The 27,770-nt window shown below is 44.5% G+C and overlaps 1 protein-coding gene across 2 annotated transcripts in view; it reads left to right on the top strand.

The window, feature by feature from the left end:
- Positions 1–27,770, top strand: part of LOC116975274 (dipeptidyl peptidase 4-like) — a 63,683-nt gene that overhangs the window by 9,866 nt on the left and 26,047 nt on the right. For both annotated transcript variants that reach the window (XM_033024157.1, XM_033024158.1), the window contains exons 3-11: positions 3,588–3,683; positions 5,460–5,551; positions 9,851–9,925; positions 11,358–11,410; positions 11,500–11,572; positions 11,886–12,006; positions 16,011–16,165; positions 21,409–21,503; positions 27,589–27,718. In XM_033024157.1, coding sequence (XP_032880048.1) covers positions 3,588–3,683; positions 5,460–5,551; positions 9,851–9,925; positions 11,358–11,410; positions 11,500–11,572; positions 11,886–12,006; positions 16,011–16,165; positions 21,409–21,503; positions 27,589–27,718 — 890 coding nt within the window. The remainder of the gene's footprint in view (positions 1–3,587; positions 3,684–5,459; positions 5,552–9,850; positions 9,926–11,357; positions 11,411–11,499; positions 11,573–11,885; positions 12,007–16,010; positions 16,166–21,408; positions 21,504–27,588; positions 27,719–27,770) is intronic.

The following is a 27,770-nucleotide window of genomic DNA, read 5'->3' as shown; positions in this document are numbered from 1 at the left end:
TATGGTACACAGTCGGTGTTTTTCCTTGGGTGGAAATATCAACGACTAAACATTTGGTTTAAGGTGAGAGGGACAAGGTTTAAAGATGCGTGGGCAAGTTTTTTATACCAAGTGTTGTGGGTGCCTGGAACATGCTGCCAGGTGGTGGTTGAGGTAGATATGACAGTGATGTTTGGTTGGTGTGGGCAAGTTGGGCTTCATGACTATGACTCGAAGTACTAAAGACTTGCCATTGATATTCAAATCGTGGTGATAATTTTGAGTTTTGAAATCCTCTTGAGCAATCTTGGGTTAGTGCTTAATTGCTACAGCAAGTTTCAGTCAACAAGTTTATTGATCACATAATTATCATCAACTTTTACAGATTGTTTGAAGTTTAAAGATCTGTTGACATCAGTGGTATTTCCTTCTCCTTTATCTCAAATGTAATTGTAATCTTAATCCATTGTGATATGTTATCAACTACAACCGTATTCTGCTCTACTCTAGTCAGCATTTAATTTCCTTAAAACAACTATCAAATGTCGCTGTAACTTTGATCCTCTCCAATAATTAGAAATTACCTCTGAGTCTGAGAAGTTATAAAGTCAAACAGCACGGAAAGCCCTCCTTGTAGTTTTAGTTTACTTTAGAGGTACAGCGCGGAATCAGACACTTTGGCCCAGCGTGTCGGGGCAGACCAGCGATCACGCGTGCATTACTTCTATCCTACACACTTGGGACAATTTACAGAACTGAATTAACCTACAAACCGATATGCCTTCGGGATGTGGAAGGAAACTTGAGCACCGAGAGAAAACCCATGCGATCACAGGGAGAACATACAAACTCTGTACGGACAGCACGCGTAGTCGGGATCGAACTCAGGTCACTGGACCTGTAAAACATGAACTCTGCTGCTGTGCCACCCCCTAATTCCCCTAATCCAGGCCATGATTTTGATGAACCTCCTCTGCATCCATTCCAAAGCCACTACCGTTCTGTATTGGGGTGACCAGAACTGCACTCAATACTCCAAATTCAGCCAAACTAAAGGTGCATCATGACTTCCTGACTCTTATACTCAATGTCCTGGCCGGTGACGGCAATCATTCCATATGCCTTCTCTACTGCTCCCTGATGTATGTATAAAGCAGAAAAAAACCCAGCCTCATTCCTGCTATGTTATGTTCTTGTGAAACATTTTCTATAATTACTTGGGATTTAAACTTTCATGTTTAACGTTTGATGATCATTTGATGGCACCAGGTCTATACTCGCTGGAGTTTAGAAGGGGGGGGGGGGGGGATCACATTGAAACTTGCAGCCTAATGAAATACCTGGATAGAGTGGATGTGGAGAGGATGTTTCTACTAGTGGGAGAGTCTAGGACCAGAGGGCACAGCCTCAGGAATAAAAGGTACCATTAGAAAGATGAGGAGGAATTTCTTCAAATAGAGTTGTGAATCTGTGGAATTTGTTGCCACTGACGGCTGTGGAGATCATCATAGCATATTTTCAGGGCTGCCAACATTGGGTGAGAGTTGGGAGTGAGAAATTGCAAGAGACCAAGCCCGAGGGAGCGTAGCGAGTCTTTAAACTTGCACTTGAATGCAATATATATGCTTTAAATTGGATTAGCTGTGAATAAGGTTAAACTAAATTACATTCCTAATTACATTCCGCAGTAGAGCCAGGCTCTGATCAACAGGTGCAGCACATGAATGATCTTAGTATATTCATGTATGGAAATCAGATTATAATCAAACATTTGGCCCATGTTGACCAACCTGGGTCTCACTGCACACCTGGTACTACTCCTGACCCTGACTCCAGTTGCATACCTTCTCTCATTCCTGACCCTGAGTCCAGCCTTACAGCTGGCCCCCTATTCTACCCTGATCATAGCTGCTTACCTGCTTAGGTTCCCAGTGTTGAACACTCCCATTGTCCCAGCTTTGACTGCACACCTAGTACTATTCCAGACCTTGACTCTGGATGCACACTTGGCCTTGCTCCTAGCCCCTCTGCACTGACAATATATCTGGACCACACATAAAGCCCCATATCTGACCCCCTGGACTTAACCTATTACGTTCAAGTCCACAGGTGCTTATCTAATGCGGTAATCTTTTATGGGGTACTTCACGGACCAAATTATGTATAACAAAATTTGTTACACCCATTGGCTTCCTTGTTATCTAACATGCTAGTTACTTTGTCAAATAAGTCATCAATTGGTTGAACACAATTTCTCATCCATAAAATTATACTCACTCAGCTGTATAAATATTCTGTTACCATTTCTTTCATTTTCCTAACAAACTGTCCTGAAGTCATTATCACCCCCAATATTTTCAGTATTTTGCTGTCTTCCTCTCAGCTGGGACTTTTCCGAAATGCAAAGTCCAATAATTGTATATTTAAGCAATAATATTCTATTTAATGTGATCTTGAGGGTACATAATATTTTCTGTGGTATTCATAACACAACAATGATAAAAAGATCTTTGTTTCGATTGCACTTATCAACATGCATACATTATTATATTACAGTTAATATGTACCGAGGGCAAATTTTTGTTCCAATGCTCCCCTTTCCCAATTACTTTTACATTGAAGTGATTGAAATCCAAGTGAAGTTTAAATGGCATCAGAAAAATAAAACCTCCGGAATGGATGATGTTCATTATGCCCTCTAATCTTATCCTGTAAAAAGTATCCTACTTAACCAACTCTTCTTAAAGCATTAATATAGATGTCCAAATAAATTAGTCGAGGCAGGTACTGTAACAACATTTAAAAAACATTTGGGCAAGTATATGGATAGGAAAGGTTTAGAGGGATATGGGCCAAATGCAGGTAAGTGGGACCAGTGTAGATGGGGCATGTTGGTCAGCAGGGACAAATTGAGTCGAAGGGTCTGGTTCTGTGCTGTAGACTCTCTGACTGATATAAGCAAAAGAGATGTCTGTAACCCTGAGCATCTTCTCCAATGGTACAGATTTTACAATCCCTGTAGTTCTTATCTTGCTACTTTCACTGCTGTATTATATATAACTTTGATGTTTCTAGCTGCGGTGTCAGATGTTCACCTCTGATCTCAGTCTTCAGCCTTAGACACGTTTGTTGCCATGGTGACTTACAAAAATAAGTTAGAAGAGTGACACTGATCTTGTGGTCACCCCATTACAGGAAGGGTGTGTTGTTGTGACATTAATCAAAATTCTGCTGAATTTTACATAGTTAGTGGAAAGAATAAAGATGAAGTAGGGTAAAGCTTCCACATTGGGATTAGGATGATTTTGCCAGTCTTGTAATGGCGGGATATGGATTATGTGCAGGCAGATAAAAGTGTTGGTCTTGGCATCATGTTCAGCTCAGACATTGTGGGCCAAAGAGCCTGTTCCTGTGCTGTACTGAAATATGTTCTAATATCAGTTCTCGGTCCAGAGACAATGATTACAATGGCATTTGGTGCCATTCTGATGCATAGTTTTATAAAAAGTAATGTATCTTAATTGATAAACATTAAATACTGTTAGTTATCGAAACATTCTATTTAAATTGGTAAATTATCTAATATTTTTTCACCACTTTTGACGTAGGAACCCAGGAAAAGGATGATCGTCAAAAATTTACTTTAATGGACTTCTTCAGAGGAACATACAGATATGAATCATCTTATATTCAGTGGATATCAGGTAATGATTATTGTTTCATTGTTTCACACTCCATAACAATGATTTAAAAATGGTCAAAGCGGTTAAAAGAAACGTAACAATGATAGAGCTGGAAGGTACACAAAATTGCTGGGGAAACTCAGCGGGTGCAGCAGCATCTATGGAGCGAAGGAAATAGGCGACGTTTCGGGCCGAAACCCTTCTTCAGACTGATGGGGGGGTGGGAGAAAGAAGGAAAAGGGGAGGAGGGGGAGGAGCCCGAGGGCGGGCGGATGGGAGGGTGGGAGGAGACAGCTAGAGGGTTAAGGATGAAGATTACAAGAGATAAAATAGGCATGTTATTGTTTCTTTGAAAATCTAACTTGGAATACTCACCATATCTTTCACCTCTCCAGAGGAACAGATTAAATAAAATGGAACTGCAAGTGCTGGGTTACAAAATAAAAGCCATTGAGTGGTGGAGTAACTCAGGTCAGCCAGCAACTCTGCAGAATATGGATAGGATTATCCATCGATAGGATATAACATAGTCGTACAGCACAGGAATAATGCCTATGGCACAATTTATCCAGGCCGATCAAGATGCTCCATCTAAACTAATCTCATTTGGCTCCTTTGGTCCACGTCCCTCTAAACCATTCCTATCCATGTATCTGTCCATGCTGTTATAGAACCTGCCTCAACTACTTCCTCTGACAGCTTGTTCCATGCATTCACCACAGTGCCCCTTGGGTTCCTATTCAAACTTACCCCCATCACCTTAAACCTATGTCCTCTGGTGCTTGATTCCCCTACCCTGGGTAAAAGACTCTGCATTCACCCTATCTATTCCAAACATGTTGCAGCTAATGTTGTGGAAACAGTCCCTATGGCACGGCACAAGATGCTGGAGGAATTCAACAAGTCGGGCAGCATCTGTGGATGGGATGCACAGGCGTTGTTCTGGATTGAAGGGTTCCGACTAGAACTATCGGCCACCCATTCCCTCCATGGATGCTGCCCAACCCACTGCCCCACAAGTACAGATGATGGAATCTTGGGCAAAGTGCAGCAGGAACTCAGTGGGTCAGGCAGCATCTGTGGACAGACGATGTTTCAGGTCGGGATGCTTCTCAGAGACATCATCATCATCATTATCTTACATTTTATTGCCCCTCATCAACTACCCAAAGCATTCACTCTTTCCTCCATTGTTATGGAGCCACTGCAGTGTGTCTCACCTCAAAATGCACTACATTTAATCTTATGGTTCTCCCAAAGCCTTTGGTTTTAGTTTAGTTTAGAGACAGTGGAAACAGGCCCTTTGGCCCACCGAGTCCGTGCCGACCGACGATCACCCTGTACACTAGTTCTATCATACACACAAGGGACAATTTACAGAAGCCAATTAATCTGCACATCTTTGGAATGTGGGAAAAAAACCAGAGCCCCCAGGGAAACCCCAAATGGTCATAGGGAGAACATACAAACTTGATACAGACAGTACCCATAGTCGGGATCAAATCTGGGTCTCTGGTGCTGTAACTCTACCACTGCGCCTTTGTGCTTCCCTCTACTGCCTGACCTGTTGATTTACTCCAGCACTTAGCCTTTTTTTGTAAACCGGCATTTGCAGTTCCTGATATCCATCAATTTTACAAGTGGTGAGTTCAGATACCTTAATATTTTAATCTGGTTCTGATATACCCCTTGTCACTTTTCTAGAATGCACCGTTGCCTTAATATTTTCTCATTATTGAAATATATGCAAATACATTGATACTTAAATTGTTTCCCTTGCCCCATTGATACTTTCAGAGTCTGAATACTTGCATACATCCAAAGGCAACCAGATTCTGTACAATGTTGAAACGGATGAATCACGCATTTTTATGCACAACACCACTTTTGTAAGTATTTTTATTTTACACGTGAAAGATTGTGTGATATCTCGTTGGGCATGTAGATGTATTGATTTGCACCAGTATTTTCCTGTCTGCTGTGAAGTTTGTCATGTTTTTTAAACTAAACCTGTGCAGCAAATGAACTTATGGCAGTGATCAATAAAGCTGGATAAAAATGACATGATGACCAATTAAACAAAACAATTTTTAGTTTAAACTAGACGAAGTGTCACATGGGGAGGCCTGGACCCCAACACAACCCGTCCCCCAAACACAATTTTGCACCACTCGCCCATAGCCCCCAACTGCGCAGGCGCGGCTCATTCCCCTCATCCGCCAGCATTCCTCCTCCTCTTCATCATTCCGTCTTCTTCCCCATTCCACCTATCCTCCCCAATCGCTCCCTCACCTCTTCCTCCCTCTACTTTCCGCTACCCTCACTCCCTCCCTCTCTCCCTCCATAACTCCTCTCCCCTCCCTATCCCTCTATCCCCCACTGCTCACCTCCCCCACTATCCCTCCTCACCTCCCCAGGATCTCGAGGTTGCCGCTCCTCTGCCTCCTTGCGTGCCCGCAGCAAACGTCAACCTCAAAGCCGAGGCTCAGCGCCCAGGCCTCAGCGCCGAGGCTCAGCGCCCAGGCCTCCGATCCTCGGTGCCGGCCGAGCCCGGAGGCCGCCGCCGCCATCTCAATTCTGGAAAGGCCCCAACTGCGCAGGCGCGGCTGAGAACCTGTCGGGTGCCCTCTGCGATGCCAGTAAAGACGTGCACGGGAACTCTCCTCCAACTGCGCATGCATGGTTTTTAAGGTTTTTAAGCCTTAATAACATTTAAAATATACCATTGATCTGAACAAAACTTGTCACACTTACAGCGCAGGATAATAGTGAGTAAGGTGGGGAAAAATGTTAGCGCTATCGTGTAAGTAACTCAGTGGGTCAGACAGCATCTCTGGAGAACATAAATAGGTGACGTTTTTGGGCGGGACCCTTCTTCAAACCTGTAGAACCAGCACCTGCAGTTTCTTGTTTCTATGTACGTATTGATGCTGTCACAGGAACCATCCTTGTGTGACATTTTTTTGGGCTTCTCTAACACTTTCTTGTCCTTCTAATAATGTAGTGATGTTTGCCGAGCACAGACCCCTATTTGAGGCCAGGCCAGTGTTTTATAACTCTACAGATTTTACATTTTATGCTTCCAAGTACAAATTCTACCGTGCTCGGTTGCTGTGGACATTTCTAAACCGATTGTGGCATCGATTGACCTGTAATAGTACATTTTGACTTGTCACATGTCTGTGTGTTCGATTTTAAGAGGTCGATGCTCTCAAATAGATTGGATGATTGGAAATGGAGGCCAGTCATAAAAGGGGCTGCTTCTGGTTAATTTAAGGTGTGGTTTAACTCCAGGATTGGAGCTGGAGTCTCAACTTTTTATATTTGGCACAAAGTGACCCATTGCTAAATTGGCCGATGATACAAAGGTAGGCTGGACGTATGTTGTGAGAAGACTACAGAGAGAAACAGAGCTAAACTCAAAGTACTAGAGGAATTCAGTGGGTCAGGCAGCATCTGTGAAAGGAATAGACATCAATAATAGTCACACAGCAGGGAAACGGGCCCTTCGGCCCAACTTGCCACTTGTAGCTTGGCACTGCTTAAGGATTAATAAATGTTGGAAGCCTTGGTTAAAAATGAAGGACCAAGCATTTCACCACCTTCTGATTTAACTTGCTTACAGAGGGACACAACTGGTTTAGTGATAGTACAAAAATCTGGCAAATAAAATATTATTTCTACCCCATTGTGGACATTGGACTTTGTCACTGGAAGTGATGCATTACAAAGCTGAGAACTATATTCTGCACTCTGTATCTTCCCTTTTGTTCTACCTTTTGTTCTTGAGTTTGACCCGATTGTATTTATTATCTGATTTGATCGGATAGCATGCAAAATAAAGTTTATCATTGTAGCTCGGTACATGTGACAATAATAAACCTAAACCTAATATTACTGGCAGTCTGAAGAAGGGTCCTACCCTTTTGTCCAGGGATGCTACCTGCTGAGTTACTCCAGTACTTTGCGTCCTTTTTTTGTAAACCAGTGTCTGCAGCTCCTTGTTTTTTTCCATAGTGGACGTGTGTAAAAACATAATCAGCTTTTGACAAGAGATAAGATGTTTAAAGGGAACATCGAAGATTGAACATTGCAGCTCGGGTACAGGCCCTTTTATAAAGTCTGCACTAAACATGATGCTGTTAAACCCCCCCCCCCATTCCCTGCATATCCATGTGACTATATAAAAGCTTCTTGAATGCCACTATCGTATCTGCCTCCACTGGCAGCGTGTTCCAGGCACCCACTGCTCTCTGTGTAAAATTACATTCTAATCCAGGCAGTATTCTGGGAAACCACGTCTGCACCTTTCCTAAGCCTCCACCCCAAATTCCTCTGTACATCAATGCTGTTAAAGTTCATGCCGTTAACTGTATAACTTTCCCCTTGCATTCGACCTCCCAAAGTGCAACATGCTGGGATTTAACTCCATCTGCCATTTCTCTGAGAGGAGACTTGAGGATGTTGGGATCTGGAACCACCTGTCAGGTGGAGGAAGAGATTTTTACTGCACTTAAGAAGTGCCCGAATGAACACTTCTTATCGGCCAAAATGGAACATTATGAATCAAGTACAGGAAAATAGGATCAGTATACAGTAGACCCTCATTATAACAGACCATGATGGTGTCCGTTATTGCCGATTGTCCACTATTTATTATTAATTATATTAAGGGATTAAGGAATTATCATTATATAAGTATTAGAGACAAGCCACTTCAGATACTGGTTAATACACAAAAGGACATAAAATGCTGGAGCAACTGATCAGGTCAAGCAGTACCTCTGGAGAACATGGATAGGTGACGTTCCGGGTAGAAACCCTTCTTCAGACTGTCGATCGGGAACTGTGCCTGGAAACCAGGTGAGTTGACGGCCCCGGCTTGCTGGCGGCTGGGCGAGAGAAGGGGATCGATGGTCGCAGCCCGTGGGCGGCTGGAGTAGAGGCAGGGGCGGCGGCGGCAGCAGCAGGCGTGTCCTGGAAGCTACCGCGGAAGCTGTGTGGGCTGGCGGTGGTGACACGAGGTCCGGCGTGCAAGCGGCCAGGGAGGCGGTGTGGGTCAGGGGTGGCGTCGGGAGCCTGGCCCTGCAGTGAAGGTGGATAGGTCCGTCCACTATTACTGAAATGTGTCATAAAGTGGGCTGTAAAACAAGGGTTTACTGTAGATTGGTACTCAATGCAACCATCGTTTCACCAACTGGAGAAAGGCCCTGACCTCCTATCTACCTCGCAGGAGACTATCTTTAATCAGACTTTACTGGACTTTATCTTGCATTAAATGATATTCCCTTTATCCTGTATCAGTACACTAAGATAAACGATAGAGGGAGTAAACGTGAGTCCCGATTACTGCAAGATAAAGTCCAGGAAATTCCAATCACAGATATTGTGAGGGTCTCCTGGGAGGTAGATATTAGCTCAGGATGGCCCTCTAGTTGTTGATAAGATGGTTTAGTTGCCTGATGACAGCAGGGAAGAAACTGTCCCTGAATCTGGAGGTGTGCGTTTTCACACTTCTGTACCTTTAGCCCGATGGGTGAGGGGAGAAGAGTGAGTGACTGGGATGTGACATCATTGATTATGCTGCTGGCCTTGCCGAGGCAACGTGGGGTGTAAATATAAAATGATGAGAGGCATAGACAGAAGACGGTCAGAACCTTTTCTCCCAGGATGGAAATGTCAAAGACTAGAGGATGTAGTTTTAAGGTGAGGAGGGCAAGGTTCAAAGGAGATGTGTGGGACAAGTTTTGTTAACATAAAGAATGGTGGGTGCCTGGAATGCACTGACAGGAGTGGTGGTGGAGGCAGATACAATAGTTGCATTTAAGAGGCTTTTAGATAGCACGTGGATTTGCAGGGAATGGAGGGATATGGATCACATGCAGGCAGAGGAGATTAGTTTAACTTGGCATCGTGCTTAGCACAGACATTGTGGACCAAAAGGCTTGTTTATCTGATGTGCTGATCTTTATTGTGGGAAAAAAAAATCTCCTCCTCATCTCCTTTCTAAAAGTACGTCCTTTTATTCTGAGGCTGTGCCCTCTGCTCCTAAACTCTCCCACATGGACAGATGACATTTTGGGTTGGGACCCTCCTGCAGCCTTTTACTCAGGGTTACATCATCTGCAGTTCCTTGTGTTGACTTTAGTCATCTTGTTTTAACTTTATCTATTATTTTTGATGACCAGGAGGAAGCCAAAGCTTTTTTGTCTGCTGTCTCAGCTGATGCAAAATATGTACTTCTGGAAAGTAATCGCACAAAGGTAATGTGGCATTTTGTGATCTTTATTATTGGTTTAGTACAATCAAAAGCATTAAACACTTGCAAATCTTGCAGGATCCAGAACGTTTTATTGAAACAAATACTCCATATTCCATTCATGTGAGCAATGACGTGTATCTTTATTGATAGTTCGAATTCCCAGTCAAGGAGCCTTACCACGGGGAAACAAGCCCTTCTGCCCCTCATCCATGCTGACCAGGATGCCCCATCTGAGCTAGTCCCATTTACCCACGATTGCCCCATATCACTCTAAAACCTTTCCTAATCATGTACCTATCCAAGTGTCTTTTTTAAATGTTGTTATTGTACCTGCCTCAACTACCTCCTCTGGCAGCTCGTTCCATATACCCACTGCCCTCGGTGAGAAAAAAGTTGCCCCTTAGGATTCCTATTAAATCTCTCACTTCTCAGCTTAAACCTGTCCTTTCGTTCTATTTCCTCTACACTTGTAAAATACTATTTGCATTCAGCCTTTCTATTCCCCTCATCATTTTATACACCTCTGTAAGATCATCCCTCAGCACCCTGCACTCCAGGGAATAAAGTCCCAGAGTATCTTTAATGTTATTAAATATTATATTCCCTACTTTTATGCATTATTTAAGGTCAAAGTCTATCCAGTCAAATGAAACTGTGCAACTAAAAACTGTCACCATTATTTTAGACTGAAGATGGTTTAAAGTATTTGAGGTTTCCCTTTTCTGCTTTGTTGATTTTATTTTTTCAAATGCAGTGCATGGGGAGCTAAACCAAATAGACCCTCAGCTAAAGCTAAATAGATATGGAAGGCAGGATCAATTAAGAATCAGTCTGAGAAGGAGGAAGAGGCAGCGTGTTGATTGGCCTGGAAAAAAAGACACCTATTAGGAAGTAATACTGACTGTAGAAATGCTGCGTTACAGCGCCAGAGACCCGGATTCCATCCAGACTAAGGGGGCTGTCTGTATAGAATTTGTACATTCTCCCTTTCACTTTGTGGGTTGTCTACGGAGGCTCTGGTTTCCTCCCACGCTCTAAAGCTGCAGGTTCGTAGGTTAATTAATTAGGCAAAGTATGCTCAGATGATTAGGGAAGCCAATCTCCCTACAAGTGAGAGTTCAGCCTAGCTGTGTGGGGTGAAAGTGGGAATTGAGACATATGTAAATAGATACATAGTGCTAGAGTAACTCAGCGAGTCAGGCAGCATCTCTGGAGAAAAGGAATAGGTGATATTTTGGGTCAGTTCCCCTTCTTCAGACTGAAAGTAGGAGTTGGGGGGGGGGGGGGGGGGTGGGGATGGAAAATAAACAGGAGGGGAGAAAAGGCCAGAGCAAATCAGGCCCAGCATCAGAGGTTAGAGTCCATAATGGTACATTGTGAAGTAATGTCCGATGCAATTGGTTGTACACTGACACCCTCTCTCTTCTTCACAGCAATGGAGACATTCATTTACAGCCTCGTATTCCATTTATAATTTGACGAATAGGTGAATGAAAATTTTGGAAAAATATTATTATTTGTACTTTAAGTTGTAAATATAATGATGCTTTATTAAGATAATCTCTTCTTCCTTAGTAACTTTGTGAAGAATGCTTTCCTCAACCACCAAATACAGAATATAAAATGGGCTCCAGTGGGCCATAAACTGGTTAGTTATTTATTCATCAATCTTGTTTCCAAAGTACATTTTTAATAATATTTAACAGAACATAAATCATTTTGCGTGCAAACCAAAGTTTATTCTGTTAAAACTTGAAACGTGGGTCATTTTATAATATCCAACATTGAAAAAGATTTAGTCAAGTTATTAATTGTTGGTTTCTGCCAAGCTTGTATTTTTGCCACTTTAGTTGGATCTGAACTAATTGGTGAAATGATGGTATTTTATATTTTATTTATTTCCTGATATTTTGAGAGAATTTCCACATGATATTTTAAAATTAATCTCCTCTTCTCCACAGGTCTATGTTTGGAATTACAATATTTATTTCAAAGCTGACCCTGGAAGCACTGCTGAAGTCTTAACAACCGATGGAAAGAAAGATACGATTTACAACGGCATCCCTGACTGGGTTTATGAGGGTAAATGAAGAGCTATAATCATTTTAATTAATTAGGTAATGATTAGAAATATATTTTGGCCCAGATATTCTCCTGAGCATTGAAATGCTTGAGATAACTGACACCCTGCCGGCTAAAATCTCCAAATCCCATCCCAGTCATCTTCAACATAGATCCTTCATTCTAAGTTTGGTTTGGTGTAGTGTCACGTATATCGAGGTACAGTGAAAAGCTTTTTTTTGTTGCATGTTATCCAGTCAGTGAAAAGACTATGCATGATTATAATCAAGGTGTCCGCAGTGTATAAGTACAGGTTTCAGGGAATAATGTTTAGTGCAAGGTAAAGTCCAATTATAAATAATTTGAAGGATCTCCAATGAGGTAGATGGGAAGTCATTTAGTTGCCCTAGTTGGTGAGAGGACGGTTCAGTTGCCAGATGACAGCTGGGAAGAAACCGTCTCTGAATCTGGAGGTGTGCATTTTCACACTTATGTACCTCTTGCTTGATAGGAGAAGGGATAAGAGGGTATGACTGGGGTGAGAGACATCCTTGATTATACTGGTGGCCTTGCCAAGGCAGCGTGGACTGTAGGTGGAGTCAATGGAAGGGAGGTTGGTTTGCATGATGGGGTCTTGGGTGGAGCTGTTCACAAACTATGTGAGATGCATCCCAATAAAATCCTTTCTACAGCGCATCTGTGGAAGTTGGTGAGAGTTGTTGGGGACCTGCTGAACTTCCTAGGCCTCCCAAGGAAGTGGAGGCATTGGTGTGCTTTCCTGGCCATTGCTTCGATATAGTTGTTAATGTCAAGTCAAGAGTTGAGATTGTTTGGACAGCTACATTTATAGGAAAGGTTGAGAGGAATATGGGCCAAACAAGGAGAAATGGGACTATAATCCTCAACTGTTTTATCATAGAGTCAGGCGCTTTGGCCCTACACTCCCATGCCGAGCAAGATACCCCATCTAAACGGGTCCCGTTTGCCAATTTCTGGCCTATATCCCTCTAAATATTTATCCATGCACATGTCCAGTCTGAAGAAGGGTCCCAACCTGAAATGTCACTTGTCCATGTCCTCAGAGATGCTGCCTGAACCACTGAGTTACTCCAGCACTCTGTGTTCTATGCACAATTCCAGCATCTGCATATCCTGTTATCTCTGTGTTTTAAATGTTGTTATTGTACCTGCCTTAACTCTTTCCTCTGGCGGCTCATTCCATATACCCACCACGCCCTGGGTGGAATATGTTGCCCTTTGGGTTCCTATTAAATCTTGTCCATATACCTATACTCTCTGATTCTTGATTCCACTACGCTGGGTAAAAGACTCTTGTGTATTCACCTTATCTATTCATATCTTGATTTTATACACCTCCTGTAAGATCACCCATCATCCTCCTGTGCTAAAGTCCTATGCACCAGTGACCTCAGCTGCTCTTTTATTCCCTTCTTGATTAAGCCCTTTATCCTCCTCCGAGTTCTAAATGTCTCACAGTTTCTCTGGTTTGCTGCTTCCTCCGGCCAATTTATATGCCTCATCCATGGATTTAACACTATCCTTGATTTCCCTCGTTAGCCACGGTTGTCGCCTTCCCGGTTTCATTTTTTCGCCAGACAGGGATGAACAATTTTTGGAGTTCATCCACGCGGTTTTTAAATCTTTGCTATTGCATCTCCACAGTCAACCCTTTAAGTATAATTTGCCCGTCTATCCTAACCAATCCCCGTCTCATACCTTCAAAGTCTCCTTTCTTTAAGTTCAGGATAGTCTCTGAACTAACCGTCACTTTCCATCCTAATGAAGAATTCCACCATATTATGGCCACTGTTGCCCAAGGGACTTTGCACAGCATCTTGTACAACTGTAACATAACATCCCGAATACTATACTCAATACTCTGACTGATGAATGCCTGCATGCCAAAAGCTTTCTTGAGTACCTTATCTATCTGTGCCACCACTTTCAGGGAACTATGTACCTGCACTCCTAGATCCCTCTGCTCTGCAACTCCTCAGGGCCCTGCCATTCACTGTGTATGTCCTGCCCAGGTTTGACCCCAAAATGCAACACCTCACCCTTAATATGAATTGTACGAATGTAACATAACGTCTCTACTTCTATGTGTAGGAAGGAACTGCAGATGCTGGTTTAAACCAAAGATATACACAAAATGCTGGAGTGACTCGTAGGGGCAGGCAGCATCTCTGGAGAGAAGGAATGGATGATTGTTTGGGTCGCGACCTTTCTTCAGACTGATGTCAGGGGAGAGGGAGATACATAGATAAGGAAGTGTACGGTGTGAAAATAGAACAAAGGGAATGGACATCAAGGAAAATGTAGAATAGATGGGAGAAGATAACAACAAAGCAAACCGAGATAAAATGTAATCGGAGACAGTAAGACTGGTCGGAGAACTGGGAAGGGGATGGACAGAGAGAGGGAAAACAAGGGCTACTTGATGTTAGAGAAGGAGGTGTTCAGCCAAACGATCGCCGATCCTGCGCTTGGTCTCTTGGTCCCTACTTCTGTACTCAGTTCCCTGAGTGATGAAGGCCAGCGTGCCAAAAGCTACCTGGTCTACATGCAATGGCACATTGTGTTTGCACATTCCATGGGGGTTAGTAAGCAGTGGTCAGAAGCAAGATTACTGCATATGATATCTGTTAAAATCATATTTTATTTCTCTTTCCAACTGCACGAGCCAAAATCCTGTTCTTATAATAGGTCACCTCGACCATATCCTGTTGTAACAAGAACATTTTCTCGGTGCCAAGAACCTTCTCCAAATGTGGTCTCCCCTTAATCTAATTGATGGTACAGTTTTAAAGTGAAAGGCTCGACTATATCAGGCCATCAGCTTCTCTCAAGTTGAGCAATGGTGTTTAGCAGAGGTACTATTGCAGAAGGATCTAGATATTATTTTATGATCTTGTGTATAAGATCACAAGGGGAATTGATGGGGTAAATGCACAGTCTTTCACCCAGTCGAAGAACCAGAGGACATGGGCTGAAGGTGAGAGGGGAAAGATTTAATAGGAACCCAAGATTCAACTTTTTCACAGAGATAGGTGGGTATATGGGACGAGCTGTCAGAGGGGGTATTTAAGGCTAGTACCAGAACAACATGTAAAAGACACTTGGACAGGTACCAGGATCGGAAAGGTTGGGAGGGATTTGGGCGAAACATGAGCAGGTGGGACGCGTAGAGGGGGTATCTTGGTCGGCATGGATAAGTTGGGCTGAAGGACAAGGTTATATGGAGCATGCCTCTATGACTAATTATGACTATTTTGGAATACAATATTACTCTGTGCATGGAGTGGCAAAATATTAGCCAATAGTGAGAGATTTGTAAATCAAAGTCCTGTTTTCCAAAGTGTCGATGGTGTTACAGTGACATTTTATAAAGTAAACTGTCATATATTCAGCAATACCTGTGACAATAATTTGTTTAATGTCTTAATTGTATATTATTCCTTAGTACTTTAACAGTCCATTAAATAATATTAGTAATGTCTTTGCACTGGACATTTAAAAAGATTATAAACGTTAAAAATTTAGCGGGTCAGGATTATACACAGTCACGGGGAGAACGTGTAAACTCCATACAGATAGCACCCGAAGTCAGGATTGAGCCTGGGTCTCTGGCGCTGTGAAACAGCAGATCTACCAGCTGCACCACTGTGATGATCCTGTTCCTCCAGCATTTTGTATTTTTTTTTCTAGCATCTGCAGATCCTTGAGTGGCCAGAAATTGTGTTTTTTACTAAATGATGCAGACCGAAGAAGGGTCCTGATCTGCAAAGTCGCCTTCTCCTGAGATGCTGCCTGACCCCCTGAGTTGCTCCAGCACTTTGTGTCTTTTCTTTGTCAACCGGCATCTGTAGTTCCTTGTGTCTGCAATTATTCCACTTAATTGAATATCGTTTGAAATTGCTTCACAGGGGTTTAGACTTGGGTTTATTGCAAAAATTAAAATAAGAATAATTATTATTGAAACAATACCTCTTCCCCTATCACAGAGGAAATGCTTTCCACAAACAATGCTCTTTGGTGGTCCCCAAATGGAAAGTTCCTTGCCTATGGACAATACAATGATACCGAGACAGAAGTTATAGAGTATTCATTTTACGGCGATGGACAGTACCCAGAAACAGTGTCGATTCCATATCCCAAGGTACAAAAGTCCTTTCAATATTTTCCATTAAAAAAATGTATTTTAAAAAGATTGCTGTTTGTTCTCTACAACTCAAGACATAATTACAGAGCAGACTCGATAATCCACATGACCTAATTCTGCTCCTATGGTTTATGGTCTTTTGACTGTGACTTTTCAAACGGCAGAGTTCTGCAAAACTCCAGAATCTCCATAAATTAGTGTTACTGAGAGTCATTCTGTGTGAAAACAGGCCTTTCGGCACAACTTTCCCACACCAACCAACATGTCCCATCTGCCTGTGTTTGGCCCATATCCCTCTAAACCTGTCCTATTCATGTACCTGACTACTTGTTCTTCAAAATTTCTTGCTTCAACTACCTCCATTGGCAGCTCATTCCATATGTCCACCACCTTTGTGTGAAAAAGTTACCCCTCAGATTCCTATTAAATCTTTCCCCCTTCACCTTAAACCTATGGTACTCTACTTCCTCCCCCCCCCCCCCCCCCCCCCCATCCCCCCAGGCAAGAGACTCTGTGAATCTATCCAATCTAATGCTCATCATTTTATACAGCTACTAGACTAAGTGGGACCCGTTGGGTCCCATATTCACACGGGAGGGCTGGTCCCCCAACCCGATATTCCACCTCTCCACCAATTGGTGGCCAGGGTGAGGGGGGGAGCGCTTTCTGGAGCACTAGTATGGGTGTTGTGGGCTGAAGGGACTGGTTTCCAGAGGGCTAGTATGAACATTGTGGGCCAAATGGATTCTTGGGGTGGCAGCTCAGTCACTCAAGCCTGATGTGCTGGCAGCTCACTCACGGCTGGTGGGCTGGCAGTTGACTTACGGCTATTCCTTGAAATTCCATTTCAAGCAGGGTGCAAGGCCACCAAATTCAAGTGCAGTTTCTTACCACTTCAAGCAGGGTGCAAGGCCACCGGATTCAAGTGCAGTTTCATACCACTTCATGCAGGGTGCAAGGCCACCAAATTCAAATGCAGTTTCTTCCCTCTTCCAGCAGGGTGCAAGCCAACCAAACTCAAGTGCAGTTTCATACCACTTCAAGCAGGGCGCAAGGCCACCAATTTCAAGTGCAGTTTCATACCATTTCAAGCAAGGTCCAAGGCCACCACATTCAAATGCAATTTCATACCATTTCAAACAGGGTGAAACCACCATAAAACCACCATAAAACAACACAAAACACCACGTAAACGCCGCACTCACAGTTCAGTAGACATTCAGTGTGCTCAGTTGATTCACAGCTCAGACAGTCGTGACCTCTCCCTCCCCCATCTTGCACATACTGAGCCACACCCACACTTCCGTGTTTTATAATCCCTCCGCAATTCATGGCGTGATTGACAGGAGATAGATTCTCAACATTTTTTAAACACTAATAACATTTATTTTTCATTGATGGGAAGAATCCTCTGCACCTGATGAGCGGAGGGGGACTGAGTAAGATGGTCAAAAATCACAGCCGTAAGTGGTAGCGTTTTATCTAAAATCTATTTACAGTGCATACAGGACGTTGTCAAGTTTAGACATTTAATCATTTGCCATTTCAAACCAACCACCACCAACCATTTGCTGTGCTTCATTTCAAACCAACCACCACCAACCATTTGCTGTGCTTCATTTCAAACCAGCCACCACCAACCATTTGCTGTGCTTCATTTCAAACCAACCACATTTTCATTTTCAAACCACATTAAGGGCACGCAAGGTCAGTAAAACCACATTCACAGTTTAGTAGACATGTGTTCAGTGTTATTCACAGCTCAAACTGAGAGATGTGACCCTCTTGCTCCCCCCTTGCAGAGTGACTCAACACTTCTGGGTTTTATAGTCCCTCCAGAAGGGGCGTGGCCTTCAGGAGAGGGAATCTCAACATTTTTTAAACACTAATAACTCTTTTATTTTTCATCAATGGGAAAAATCCTCTTGTCCTGCGCAGTGGAGGGGGACTCTGAGTAAGATGGCCAAGAAATCACAGCCGTAAGTGGCAGCGTTTTTTCTAAAATCAATATACAGAACAACAGGAAGTGGTCAAGGTCAGACTTTTAGTAATATACAAGACCAAGTGCAGACCCGTTGGGTCTGTTCCCCCAACGTGCGGTTGTGGGGGGGGAGGTGGCATGCAGCGTCACACACACTAACTATCCCCCCCCCCCCCCCCCCGCACTCACACTAATTACCCCCTTGATATTATATTAATATTATTAATTTGCTCCTTTTACCCCATAAACACCCTATCTACTGACGCGTAGCCCCCAACTTGCAGTCACACCTAGAGAGGGGGGGGGGGGGGGGGGTAGAGAGTGAGGGCAGAGAGAGAGGGGCAGAGACCAGAGAGAGAGACAGAGACACAGAGAGGGGGCAAGAGGGAGAGGGGGGTGGAGAGGAGGAGAAGAGGGAGGGTGGGTGAGGGGGGAAAGGAGAGGGGAGGAGAGAGAGTAGCGTGCGAGTGAGGGAAGAGAGAGGGGTTGCTGTGGGGGGAGGGCTCGGGGGGAGGGACGAGGGTAGGGGGTTGTGAGGGGAGGGGGTTTAGGGGTAGGGAGGGTGGGGATGGGATAGAGGGAGGAGGGGAGAGAAGGGGAGGGGGCGAGAGAGGGTGGGAGAAGGGAGAGAAGAGGGGGAGCGAGAGGTGTGTGCTTGAGAGGGGTGGAGGGTGGAGGGAACGGGGTAGGGGTGTGTGGAGGGGAGGGGTTTAGGGGAGGCAATGGTGGCGGGGGGGGCGGGGGGGAGAAAAAGAGGGGAGAGAGAGAGCGGCGGGAGGGGGAGGGGAAGAGACGAGAGGAGAGGGGGGGAAGAGAGGAGAGGGGGAGAGGAGAGGGGGGGAGAATAGAAGGGGGGGAAGAGGTGAGGGGGGGAGAGGAGAAGGGGTGAGGAGGGGAGCGGACGATGGGGGGAGAGGAAGGGGGAGAGAGGAGAGGAAAGGAGAGGGGGGGGAGAGGAGAGGGGGAGAACCTAAAAAACATTTTAGAACCAAAAAAGACACATTCTGCAAGCATTGTAGAACCAAAAGAGACACTTTATGCAAACATTTTAGAACCAATAAACACTTTTTTGCAAACATTTTAGAACCAATAGACACATTCTGCAAGCGTTTTAGAACCAATAAGGACACTTACATTTGAGTAGACATGTGTTCAGTGTTATTCACAGCTCAGAGAAACGTGACCCTCTGCCTTCCTCCAGCTTGCAGACACTGATTGAGGCACACCACTTCCTGGTTTTATAGTCCCTCCGCCCTTCCGCCAGCAGGGGCAGCAGAGAGAATGGGGAATTTTGTAAAATCATTAATATCTCTGTCATTTTTCATCGACGGGAAAAATCCTCGGCACACATACGGCGGAGGGGGGCTCTGAGCAAGGTGGCCAAAAATGACGGCCGTAGGTGGCGCCGTTCTCTCGGAAATCGCAGCACAGATGGCCAAAACCGGTCAAGAACAGACTTAGTAATATAGATATAGATATAGATATGATGACCCCTCATCCTCATAACATCAGTTATCTTGCATTATTTGTTTGTGAACAAGGCAGCCCAGTGGCACAGCATAGAGTTCGGGTTCAAGATTCTGGTTCGATCTTGACTACAGGTTTTGATTGATTTGATTTAATTTATTTTATTGTCATTGGCTTCAATGAAGAGACAACAAAATTCTTTTTCCCTTAGTCATACAAAAAAAAAAAAAAAAACACAAAACACAGAACACAGTAGTCCACCTTCCACCGGAGTCTGAGGCTCCCCACGTCCACAGGCCGCGTTGGGCGGAGATTCACGCTGGCAAACCCCGGCAAAGGGTCCCAGGACTCTGCGATGTTAAAGTCAGAGCCGCCCACATTGGGAGCTCCACACCCACAGCTCCGAGATGTTGGAGCAGCAGCCCAGCACTCCGGAGCTCCAAGCGGCGATCCCAGGAAGGCCTCGCCCGCTCCGCGATGTTTCCAGCGCCTCGCCGCCGCTGCTGAAGCTCTGGTCAGGTCCCGGCAAGAAAGGCCGCGCCAATCCAGTTGGTAGGCCGCGAGGGGGGGGGCGTGGATGCAATTCGGATAATATCCACATCCTCGTAAGGAAGCGACTGAAGGACGGTTTCCCCCTTACCCTACCCACTTCCCCCCACATAAAATACCGAAAAACCCCTAAAAAAACGCACTCTAAAACATAACAGCCAGACCGTGGGCGGAGGCAGCTAGCAACAGCACCAACGGATGTCCAGAGGTGGCTTGTGGAGCGGTGTACAGAGCTTGCACGTTCTTCCTGTGACCGCGTGGGTTTTCTCCGGGTGTCCCGGTTTCCTCCCACGCTCCAAGACCTACAGGTTTGCAGGTTCTTTTGCTTCGGTAAAATAAATTGTCCCTATAGTGTAGGATAGTGCTAGTGTACTGGGTGACCGCAGGCAGCGCGTACTCGAGGGGCTATTTCCGTGCTGCATCTTTAAAGTATAAAACAAAGAACAGTGTACTGCGCGGGAAGAGGCCCTTCAGCCCACATTGTCAATGCCCAGCATGATGCTAAGTTAAACTAATCTCATCTGCCTGCATGTGCTCCATATCCCTCCATTCCATGCATGTCATTGAGTCATACAGCAGGGAAACAGGCCCTTCAGCCTAACTCATCCATGCCAACCAAGATGCCACATCTAAGCTGGTCCCATTTGCCTGCATTTGGTACAGATCCCTCTAAAACTTTCTATGCATCTAAAAAGCTTCTTCAATGTTGCCATCCTATCTGCCTCCACCATCGCCCCTGGCAGCGTGTTCTGGGTATTCATCACTTTCTGTATTCTGTGCACTGAAGAAGGGTCTCAACCTGAAACGTCACCTATTCCTTTTTTCCAGAGGTGCTGCCTGACCTGCTGAGTTACTCCAGCATTTTGTGTCTATCTTCAGTGTAAACCAGCATCTGCCGATCCTTCATACATCCTCTGTATAATGTGTTCATAAGATCATAAGTTATACGAGCAGAATTGGGCTATTCGGCCCATAAAGTCTACTCTGCCATTTAATCATGGCTGATCTATCTTTCTCTCTCAACCCCAATCCCTTGCCTTCTCCCCATAACCCCTGACAACCTTGCTGATCAATAGTTGCTAATCAATCAATAATGTGTGAAATGTAAAATATTTCAAAGTATAGCACTTTACATTTATCTTTCTTGAGCAGTTACTATTGATAAGAAACCGTATTCCTGATTCTCACTGATAAAATTTAGGGCTATATTTGTTACCATGAAATTTTTTTTTCTTAAAATTAGGCTGGATCTAACAATCCTACTGCGAGGTTATTTGTTGTAGATACCGAGACCTTTATGACCACTGAGCTTCCAGCCCCAGAAGAAGTTAAACCAAGGTACACCGTTTTTATTTTGCTTTCTCTGTTGTCTTGGAGTGTATTTTCTCCAGTTATTTCCCCAGTGTCAAACTCTTTTAAAAGGCTTGAATAATAAATACCAGCTTGGTATTTGACAACATGGAGCTCAGCAGTTGAACCTCATTGTTACTTTCCTTTGCAATACACAAAGTGCTGGAGAAATTCAACTGGTCAGGCAGCATCTGAGGAGGGAACAGGATATCATTTACGAGAGTGATCTCAGGAATGATTGGGTTAACATATGATGAGCGCTTGAAGGCATTGCGCCTGTACTCATTGGTATTTAGAAGGATGAGGGGGATCTCTCAATGAAACTTACCAAAAAGTGAAAGGCCTAGATAGAATGGATGTGGAGGGGATGTTTCCACTAGTGGGAGAGTCTACGACCAGAGGCCATAGCCTCAGAATAAAAGGACGTACCATTAAAAAGTACATGAGGCTGAATTTCCTTGGTCAGATGGTGGTGAATCTGTGGAATTCATTGCCACAGAAGGCTGTGGAGGCCAAGTCAATGGATATTTTTAAGGTGGAGATGGACAGATTCTTGATTGGTAAGGTTATCAGGGGATGTGGGGAGCGAAGATAAATCAGCCATGATTGAATAACGGAGTAGACTTGATGGGCAGAATGGCCTAACTTATGAAGGACGGACAAAGTTTTGGGTTGGGATCCTTAGAGGTTCCTCTTTGTAGCTCAGATAGCCCCTAACAACATTGGGCTAGCAGGTAACACCATCTTTCAACAACAAATCAAAGACCGGGTGCCACAGTGGTAGAGTTGGTGCCTCAGCGCCAGGGACCTGGGTTCGATCCTGACTAAATGTGCTGTCTGTACAGAGTTTGTTAGTTCTCCCCGTGACCATATGGCTTTCCTCCGTGCGCTCCGGTTTGCTCCCAACGCTCCAAAGACCTGCGGGTGTTTGAGTTAATAGTCCCTAGTGTGTAGGAGGCGAAAGTGTAGATGTGTAGAACTAGCCTACTTGTAATCGAAGGTTGCTGCGAAATCGATGGGCTGAAGGGCCTATTTCCATGCTGTATTTCTAAACTAAACTGCACTAAAGATGCATGTTGCAGGGCTGCCAACTCTCACGCATCGAGCGTGAGAGTCACGCATTTCATGAAATTCTCACACTCTCACGCTGATGACAGAATTTCTCACGCTCAAATATATACATAATAAAATAAAGTCACACTCCTCCACACTCAAATAGTTTTCTGTCGGCGGGTTTCCCGTAAAGAATGAGCAACTTGCTTGGTTTAAGCCCATCGCACACTTTTTAAAATGGCAATGTAGACAAAAATGCTGGAGAAACTCAGCGGGTGAGGCAGCATCTATGTCTGAGTTTGACCCTTCTTCAGACTCAAGCATTTCTCCAGCATTTTTCTACCGCTCTATAGATGCTGCCTCGCCCGCATTCACATTCCTGTGCAGATGGTGTGATATGTGAGACACGGCGGTGGTCCTAACACCGCGGCCCCCCCCCCACTCTGATGTCTGACCCCTGGGTAACTGATCCACACCTCCCACGGACCCCCGGGTCACCGACCTTCACCTCCCCCGGACCCCAGCTGGACACATTCCCGGGGAGGGGGGGGGAGGAGAGAGGGAAATACTTCCTGGACATCGCCAAGTCTCCGCTCAGTCCAGGTGTTGTCGCCGCTTCACTGACACACACTGGAGCACACAACCTAACGCACACCCTGACACACACACACTGGAACACACAAGGTTTAAAGGGATGTTTAAGAAGGAACTGCAGATGCTGGAAAATCAAAGGTAGACAAAAGTGCTGGAGAAACTCAGCGGGTACGGCAGCATCCATGGAGCGAAGGAAATAGGAAACGTTTTGGGCCGAAGGGTTTTGGGATATGGGCTAAATGCGGATAAATAGGACCAGTTTAGATGGGGCATGTTGATCTGCATGGACAAGTTGGGATGAAGGGTCTGTTTCCATGCTGTAAGACTATGACACACTAGAAAGGGTGGCAATTGCTCTGGAGAGGATCCAGGGGCTATTTTTTTTTTTTTTTTTTTTTTTTAATCAAAAATATTTATTCAAATATTAAAATTGTATTTACAATACAATAAAACAAAACACCACCATAATGCAAGATCAACAATTATGCTAATCAACTGCTAAACAACTATATTACAATCCTTGTCAAGGATACATTCAACCTCCCTCGGTGCCCAGCGGTCCCGGAACTCCCTCAGGGTGCCCGTAGACAGGGCGTATTCCCTTTCCATCCGCACCCGGGCACGGACGTATCCCCGGAAAAGGGGTTTATGAACATGTTGGCAGGGCTGGACATTTTTTTTCACTTTGAAGAAAGATTTGATTACTGGGATTGTATTCTCTGCAGCAACAGAGGTGATGAAGAGACTTAGTTGAGGTGAATAATATTATGAGAATAGGACCTGTTTTGCTTAACAAAGAGTGTAGGAAGGAACTGCAGATGGTGGTTTAAACTGAAGATAGACACTGGAGTAACTCAGCGGGACAGGCAGCATCTCTGGAGAGAAAGAATGGATGATGTTTCGGGTCGAGACCTTCAGACTGAAGAGCTTGAAAACCAGTCATATAGATGTAAAACACAATGACTGGAGATGTGTGTTATCCAACTAAGGGCAGAAATCAGAATCATGTGTTCATCTTTATTGACGTGACACCATAATAAATATATTACAGAAAAAATAATTTAATAAATTAATAAAATAATTTTAATAAAATAATTAGGACTAACGAAATAGTGGGTGGTGCAACCAACATTACAGCGGCCTCTGCAGTCCGCCTGTCTTTTTTTTTTTTTTTTTTTTGTCCCGTTGAGTGTATAGTTGTAGTGGTTTTGTATTATTTTTAACTGTGTATGTGTGGGGGGCGGGGGTGGGGGGGGGGGGGTAACCTTTTAAATCTCTTCCCTGTACGGGGGACCCAACCTTTTCCTTGTCGGGTCTCCGTTGTCGTTGGGACCTAGCACCATGGAGCGGCCTCCAACCGGAACGACTTGGGGGCTCCAGTCGCAGAGCCTGCGGACCTACCATCGTGGAGCTGGCCGGCTTCGGAGCGTGGAGAGCTGTGGTGATGCGTGGCTGCGACCCGACTTCGGAGCTTCGGATTCTCCAGCCGCAGGCCAGGTGGACGGTGAAAAAAGGGAACTTGCGGGTCCCTGGTGGGAGACAGCTTTTCGGAGCTCCCGCAATGGTAACTTCTCCCGCCCGAATTGCGGGGTTGAGGATGACCTGGAGCGGGGCCATACATCGCCCGGCGCGGCTTTAACGGCCGAGGGACTTGCTAGCGCCCGCCGGGGGTTCCAACATCAAGACCCGGAGCGCGGCCTTGCATCGCTCGGCGCGGCCTTAATCGTCCGGCGGGACTTGCCATCGCCCGCTTTGACATCGGGAGAAGAATGGAGAGCAGGGGAGAGACAAGACTTTCCCTTCCATCACAGTGAGGAGGGGATTCACTGTGATGGATGTTTGTGTAAATTGTGTTGGTGTTTGTCTTGGTTCTTTTCTTGTATGACTGCAGAAACCAAATTTCGTTTGAACTTCATTTGAGGTTCAAATGACAATAAACGGTATTGTATTGTATTGTGTGGTATTAATGGGGTGGCACGGTGGCGCAGCGGTAGAGTTGCTCCCTTACAGACCCAGATGTGATCCTGACTACGGGTGCTGTCTGTACAGTATTTGCACATTCTTCCTATGGGTTTTCTCTGGATATTTCGGTTTCTCCCACATCCGAAAGAAGGGCAGGTTTGTAGGTTAATTGGCTTCTGTAAATTGTCCCCGGCGTGTAGGATGGAACTGGTGTATGGTAGATTGCTGGTTGGTGTGTACTTGATGGGCCGAAGGGCCTGTTTCCATATATATGTTTTACATATATATCTTAATTTCATTGAACCATATGCGGTTGAATATGTGACATTATTTTCGTCTTGTTTCTGTAGTCAAAGGAGTAAGGTTGATTTATTTATGCAGAACAGTGAATGGAAGTCTGACTCCTCTTGCCTTGCTTCTATGTTTTTGTTCTCTATATATTTGCATAACAGTGTGAATTATAATTTGATTTCCATTCATGAATATACTAAGGTCATTCGTGGGCTGCACCTGTTGATCAGAGCCTGGCTCTACTGTGGAATGTAATTTAGCCTAACCTTATTCATACCTCATCCAATTTGAACCATAAATGTTGCATTCAAGTGTAAGTTAAAAGACTTGCTAAAGTATGCACCAGATTGCACAATTTCAAGCTGAAAAATGCAAAAGGTCCCTACCATGGGGGGGGGGGGGGGGGGGCAAACTCTGGTACATTAGGTAGAGCAAATGGGAAGATGCAGAGTGCAGAATATAGTTCTCAGCATTGCAGCACATCAGTCCGCAATAGCATAGAGGTGAATCAGACAGTACCCTGGTTTATGGAAGGACCGTTCAGAAGCCTGATAACAGAAGGGGATATCTTTAGCTATTTGGATGACAACAGAGCAGAGGGGCTTTAGTGATGAAGACTAACAGAGGTAGGCAAATTGAAAAGGGGGAAAAAAAGTTGAGGGTATCTAATAGGGAGACATGGAGAAAATCTATCCAAAATAACGATGTCCATAATCTATGCTGTACCACATGACCAGTGAACCACAGCACCTTGTAACCCCCCAACACTTCAGATGTAATGTTTTCATTTTCTTGTTTAATCCCTTCTTGACCTTGGCCCCCTTGCTCTTAGTTATGCCTATTCTTTCATCCTCCCCATCCCCTGGAGCTCTCAGCATCTCGACTTTAGACTTTACAGATACATTCGGCCCATCGAGTCTGCTCTGACCAGCGATCCCTGTACACTAGCACTATCTCCAGGGACAATTTCCCCCACACTCGCACTATCACTAGGGACGATTTATACCAAAGCCAATTAACCTACAAACCTGTACATCATTGGAGTGTAGGAGGAAACCAGAGCATGTGGAGAAAATTCACGCAGTCACAAGGAGAACGTACAAACTCCGTACAGACAACACCTGTGGTTAGTTTAGATCCAGGGTCTCTCGTACTGTAAGGCAGCAACTGGGCCACTGTGCTTCCTCAGGTTTATATCTCCCTCCCTTACTTCCACTTACTAGCCCTACGTCCAACATACCAGGTCCTTACCTCTGATAGTCCCTCCCTACATTGAGAGCAACGCTTATTTACATAGCACAGTCCTACCTCTTTACCCACTCCACCTCTTTCCTCTATCCATCTCCTTCACCAAATGTTTAGTCTGCCTTCTTAAACTCTTTGAGATTTTGTTCGAAATGACTGTGCTATGTAAATAGGCATTGCTCTCAATGTCCTGTAAATGTACTTTGTATTAAAGAATGGCTATCTTTAAGCTGTTGTGGTGCCACCTGGTTGTTTAGGCCACTTACTAAGCGAACCCTTGGCACTAGGACTGGCTGGGTCACGTGACTGTGTTTGGCGGGAACGAGTCGTCACGTCGTTGAGGGGAGTGCCCTGGTATGTAGTGAGAACTCTGGGAGAACCCGCCCCAGTCGCTTGTGTGGTTTACTCTGTATTACTTAATAAAAATCACTTTGGATTCACAATGCGTGGCTCGCTATACTGTATCATTAAATTTGGTTTATCAAGTAATTTCGTTCATTGGGTGGTGCAGTGGTAGAGTTGCACCTTGCAGTGCCAGAGACGCCGGTTTGATCCTGACCTTGGGTGCTGTCTGTATGGTGTTTGCATGTTCTCCATGTGGCCGTGTGGGTTTTCTCCAGGTGCTCCGGTTTCCTCCCACATTTTAAAGATGAGCAGGTTTGTAAGTTAATTGGCCTCTGTAAATTGTCCCTAGTGTGCAGGATCGAACTAGTGTGAAGGGGTGATTGATGGTTGGCGTGGACTCGGTGGGCCGAAGGGCCTGTTTCCAAACATTTAAAAAAAAAAGTCAAGCAGTAAAAATGTTCAGATGTCACAGCAAAATTGCTAGTCTGTATCATCTAAAATGTATTAAAACATAAAGTGGACCTACATTCTAAATAACTATATTTCAATGTGCAAATCGGAGTATTTTTATTTGTATTTTTAGTTATTATCTCAGTGTAATAACCTGGGTCACAGATAATCGGATCGCTGTGCAGTGGATGGAAAGAAGACAAAATTATTCTGTTTTAACAATCTGCGATGTAAAGGAAAATAATACTTGGACATGTCAGAAGGTGACAACCTTTTAATCATTTTCCCTCAGATGTCATCATTACCAGTTAAAAT

The sequence above is a fragment of the Amblyraja radiata genome, chromosome 7, assembly GCF_010909765.2.
Source record: "Amblyraja radiata isolate CabotCenter1 chromosome 7, sAmbRad1.1.pri, whole genome shotgun sequence".
NCBI lineage: Eukaryota > Metazoa > Chordata > Chondrichthyes > Rajiformes > Rajidae > Amblyraja > Amblyraja radiata.
The sequence above is the reverse complement of the archived record's forward strand: the minus strand, read 5'-3'. Positions and strand labels throughout refer to the sequence as shown.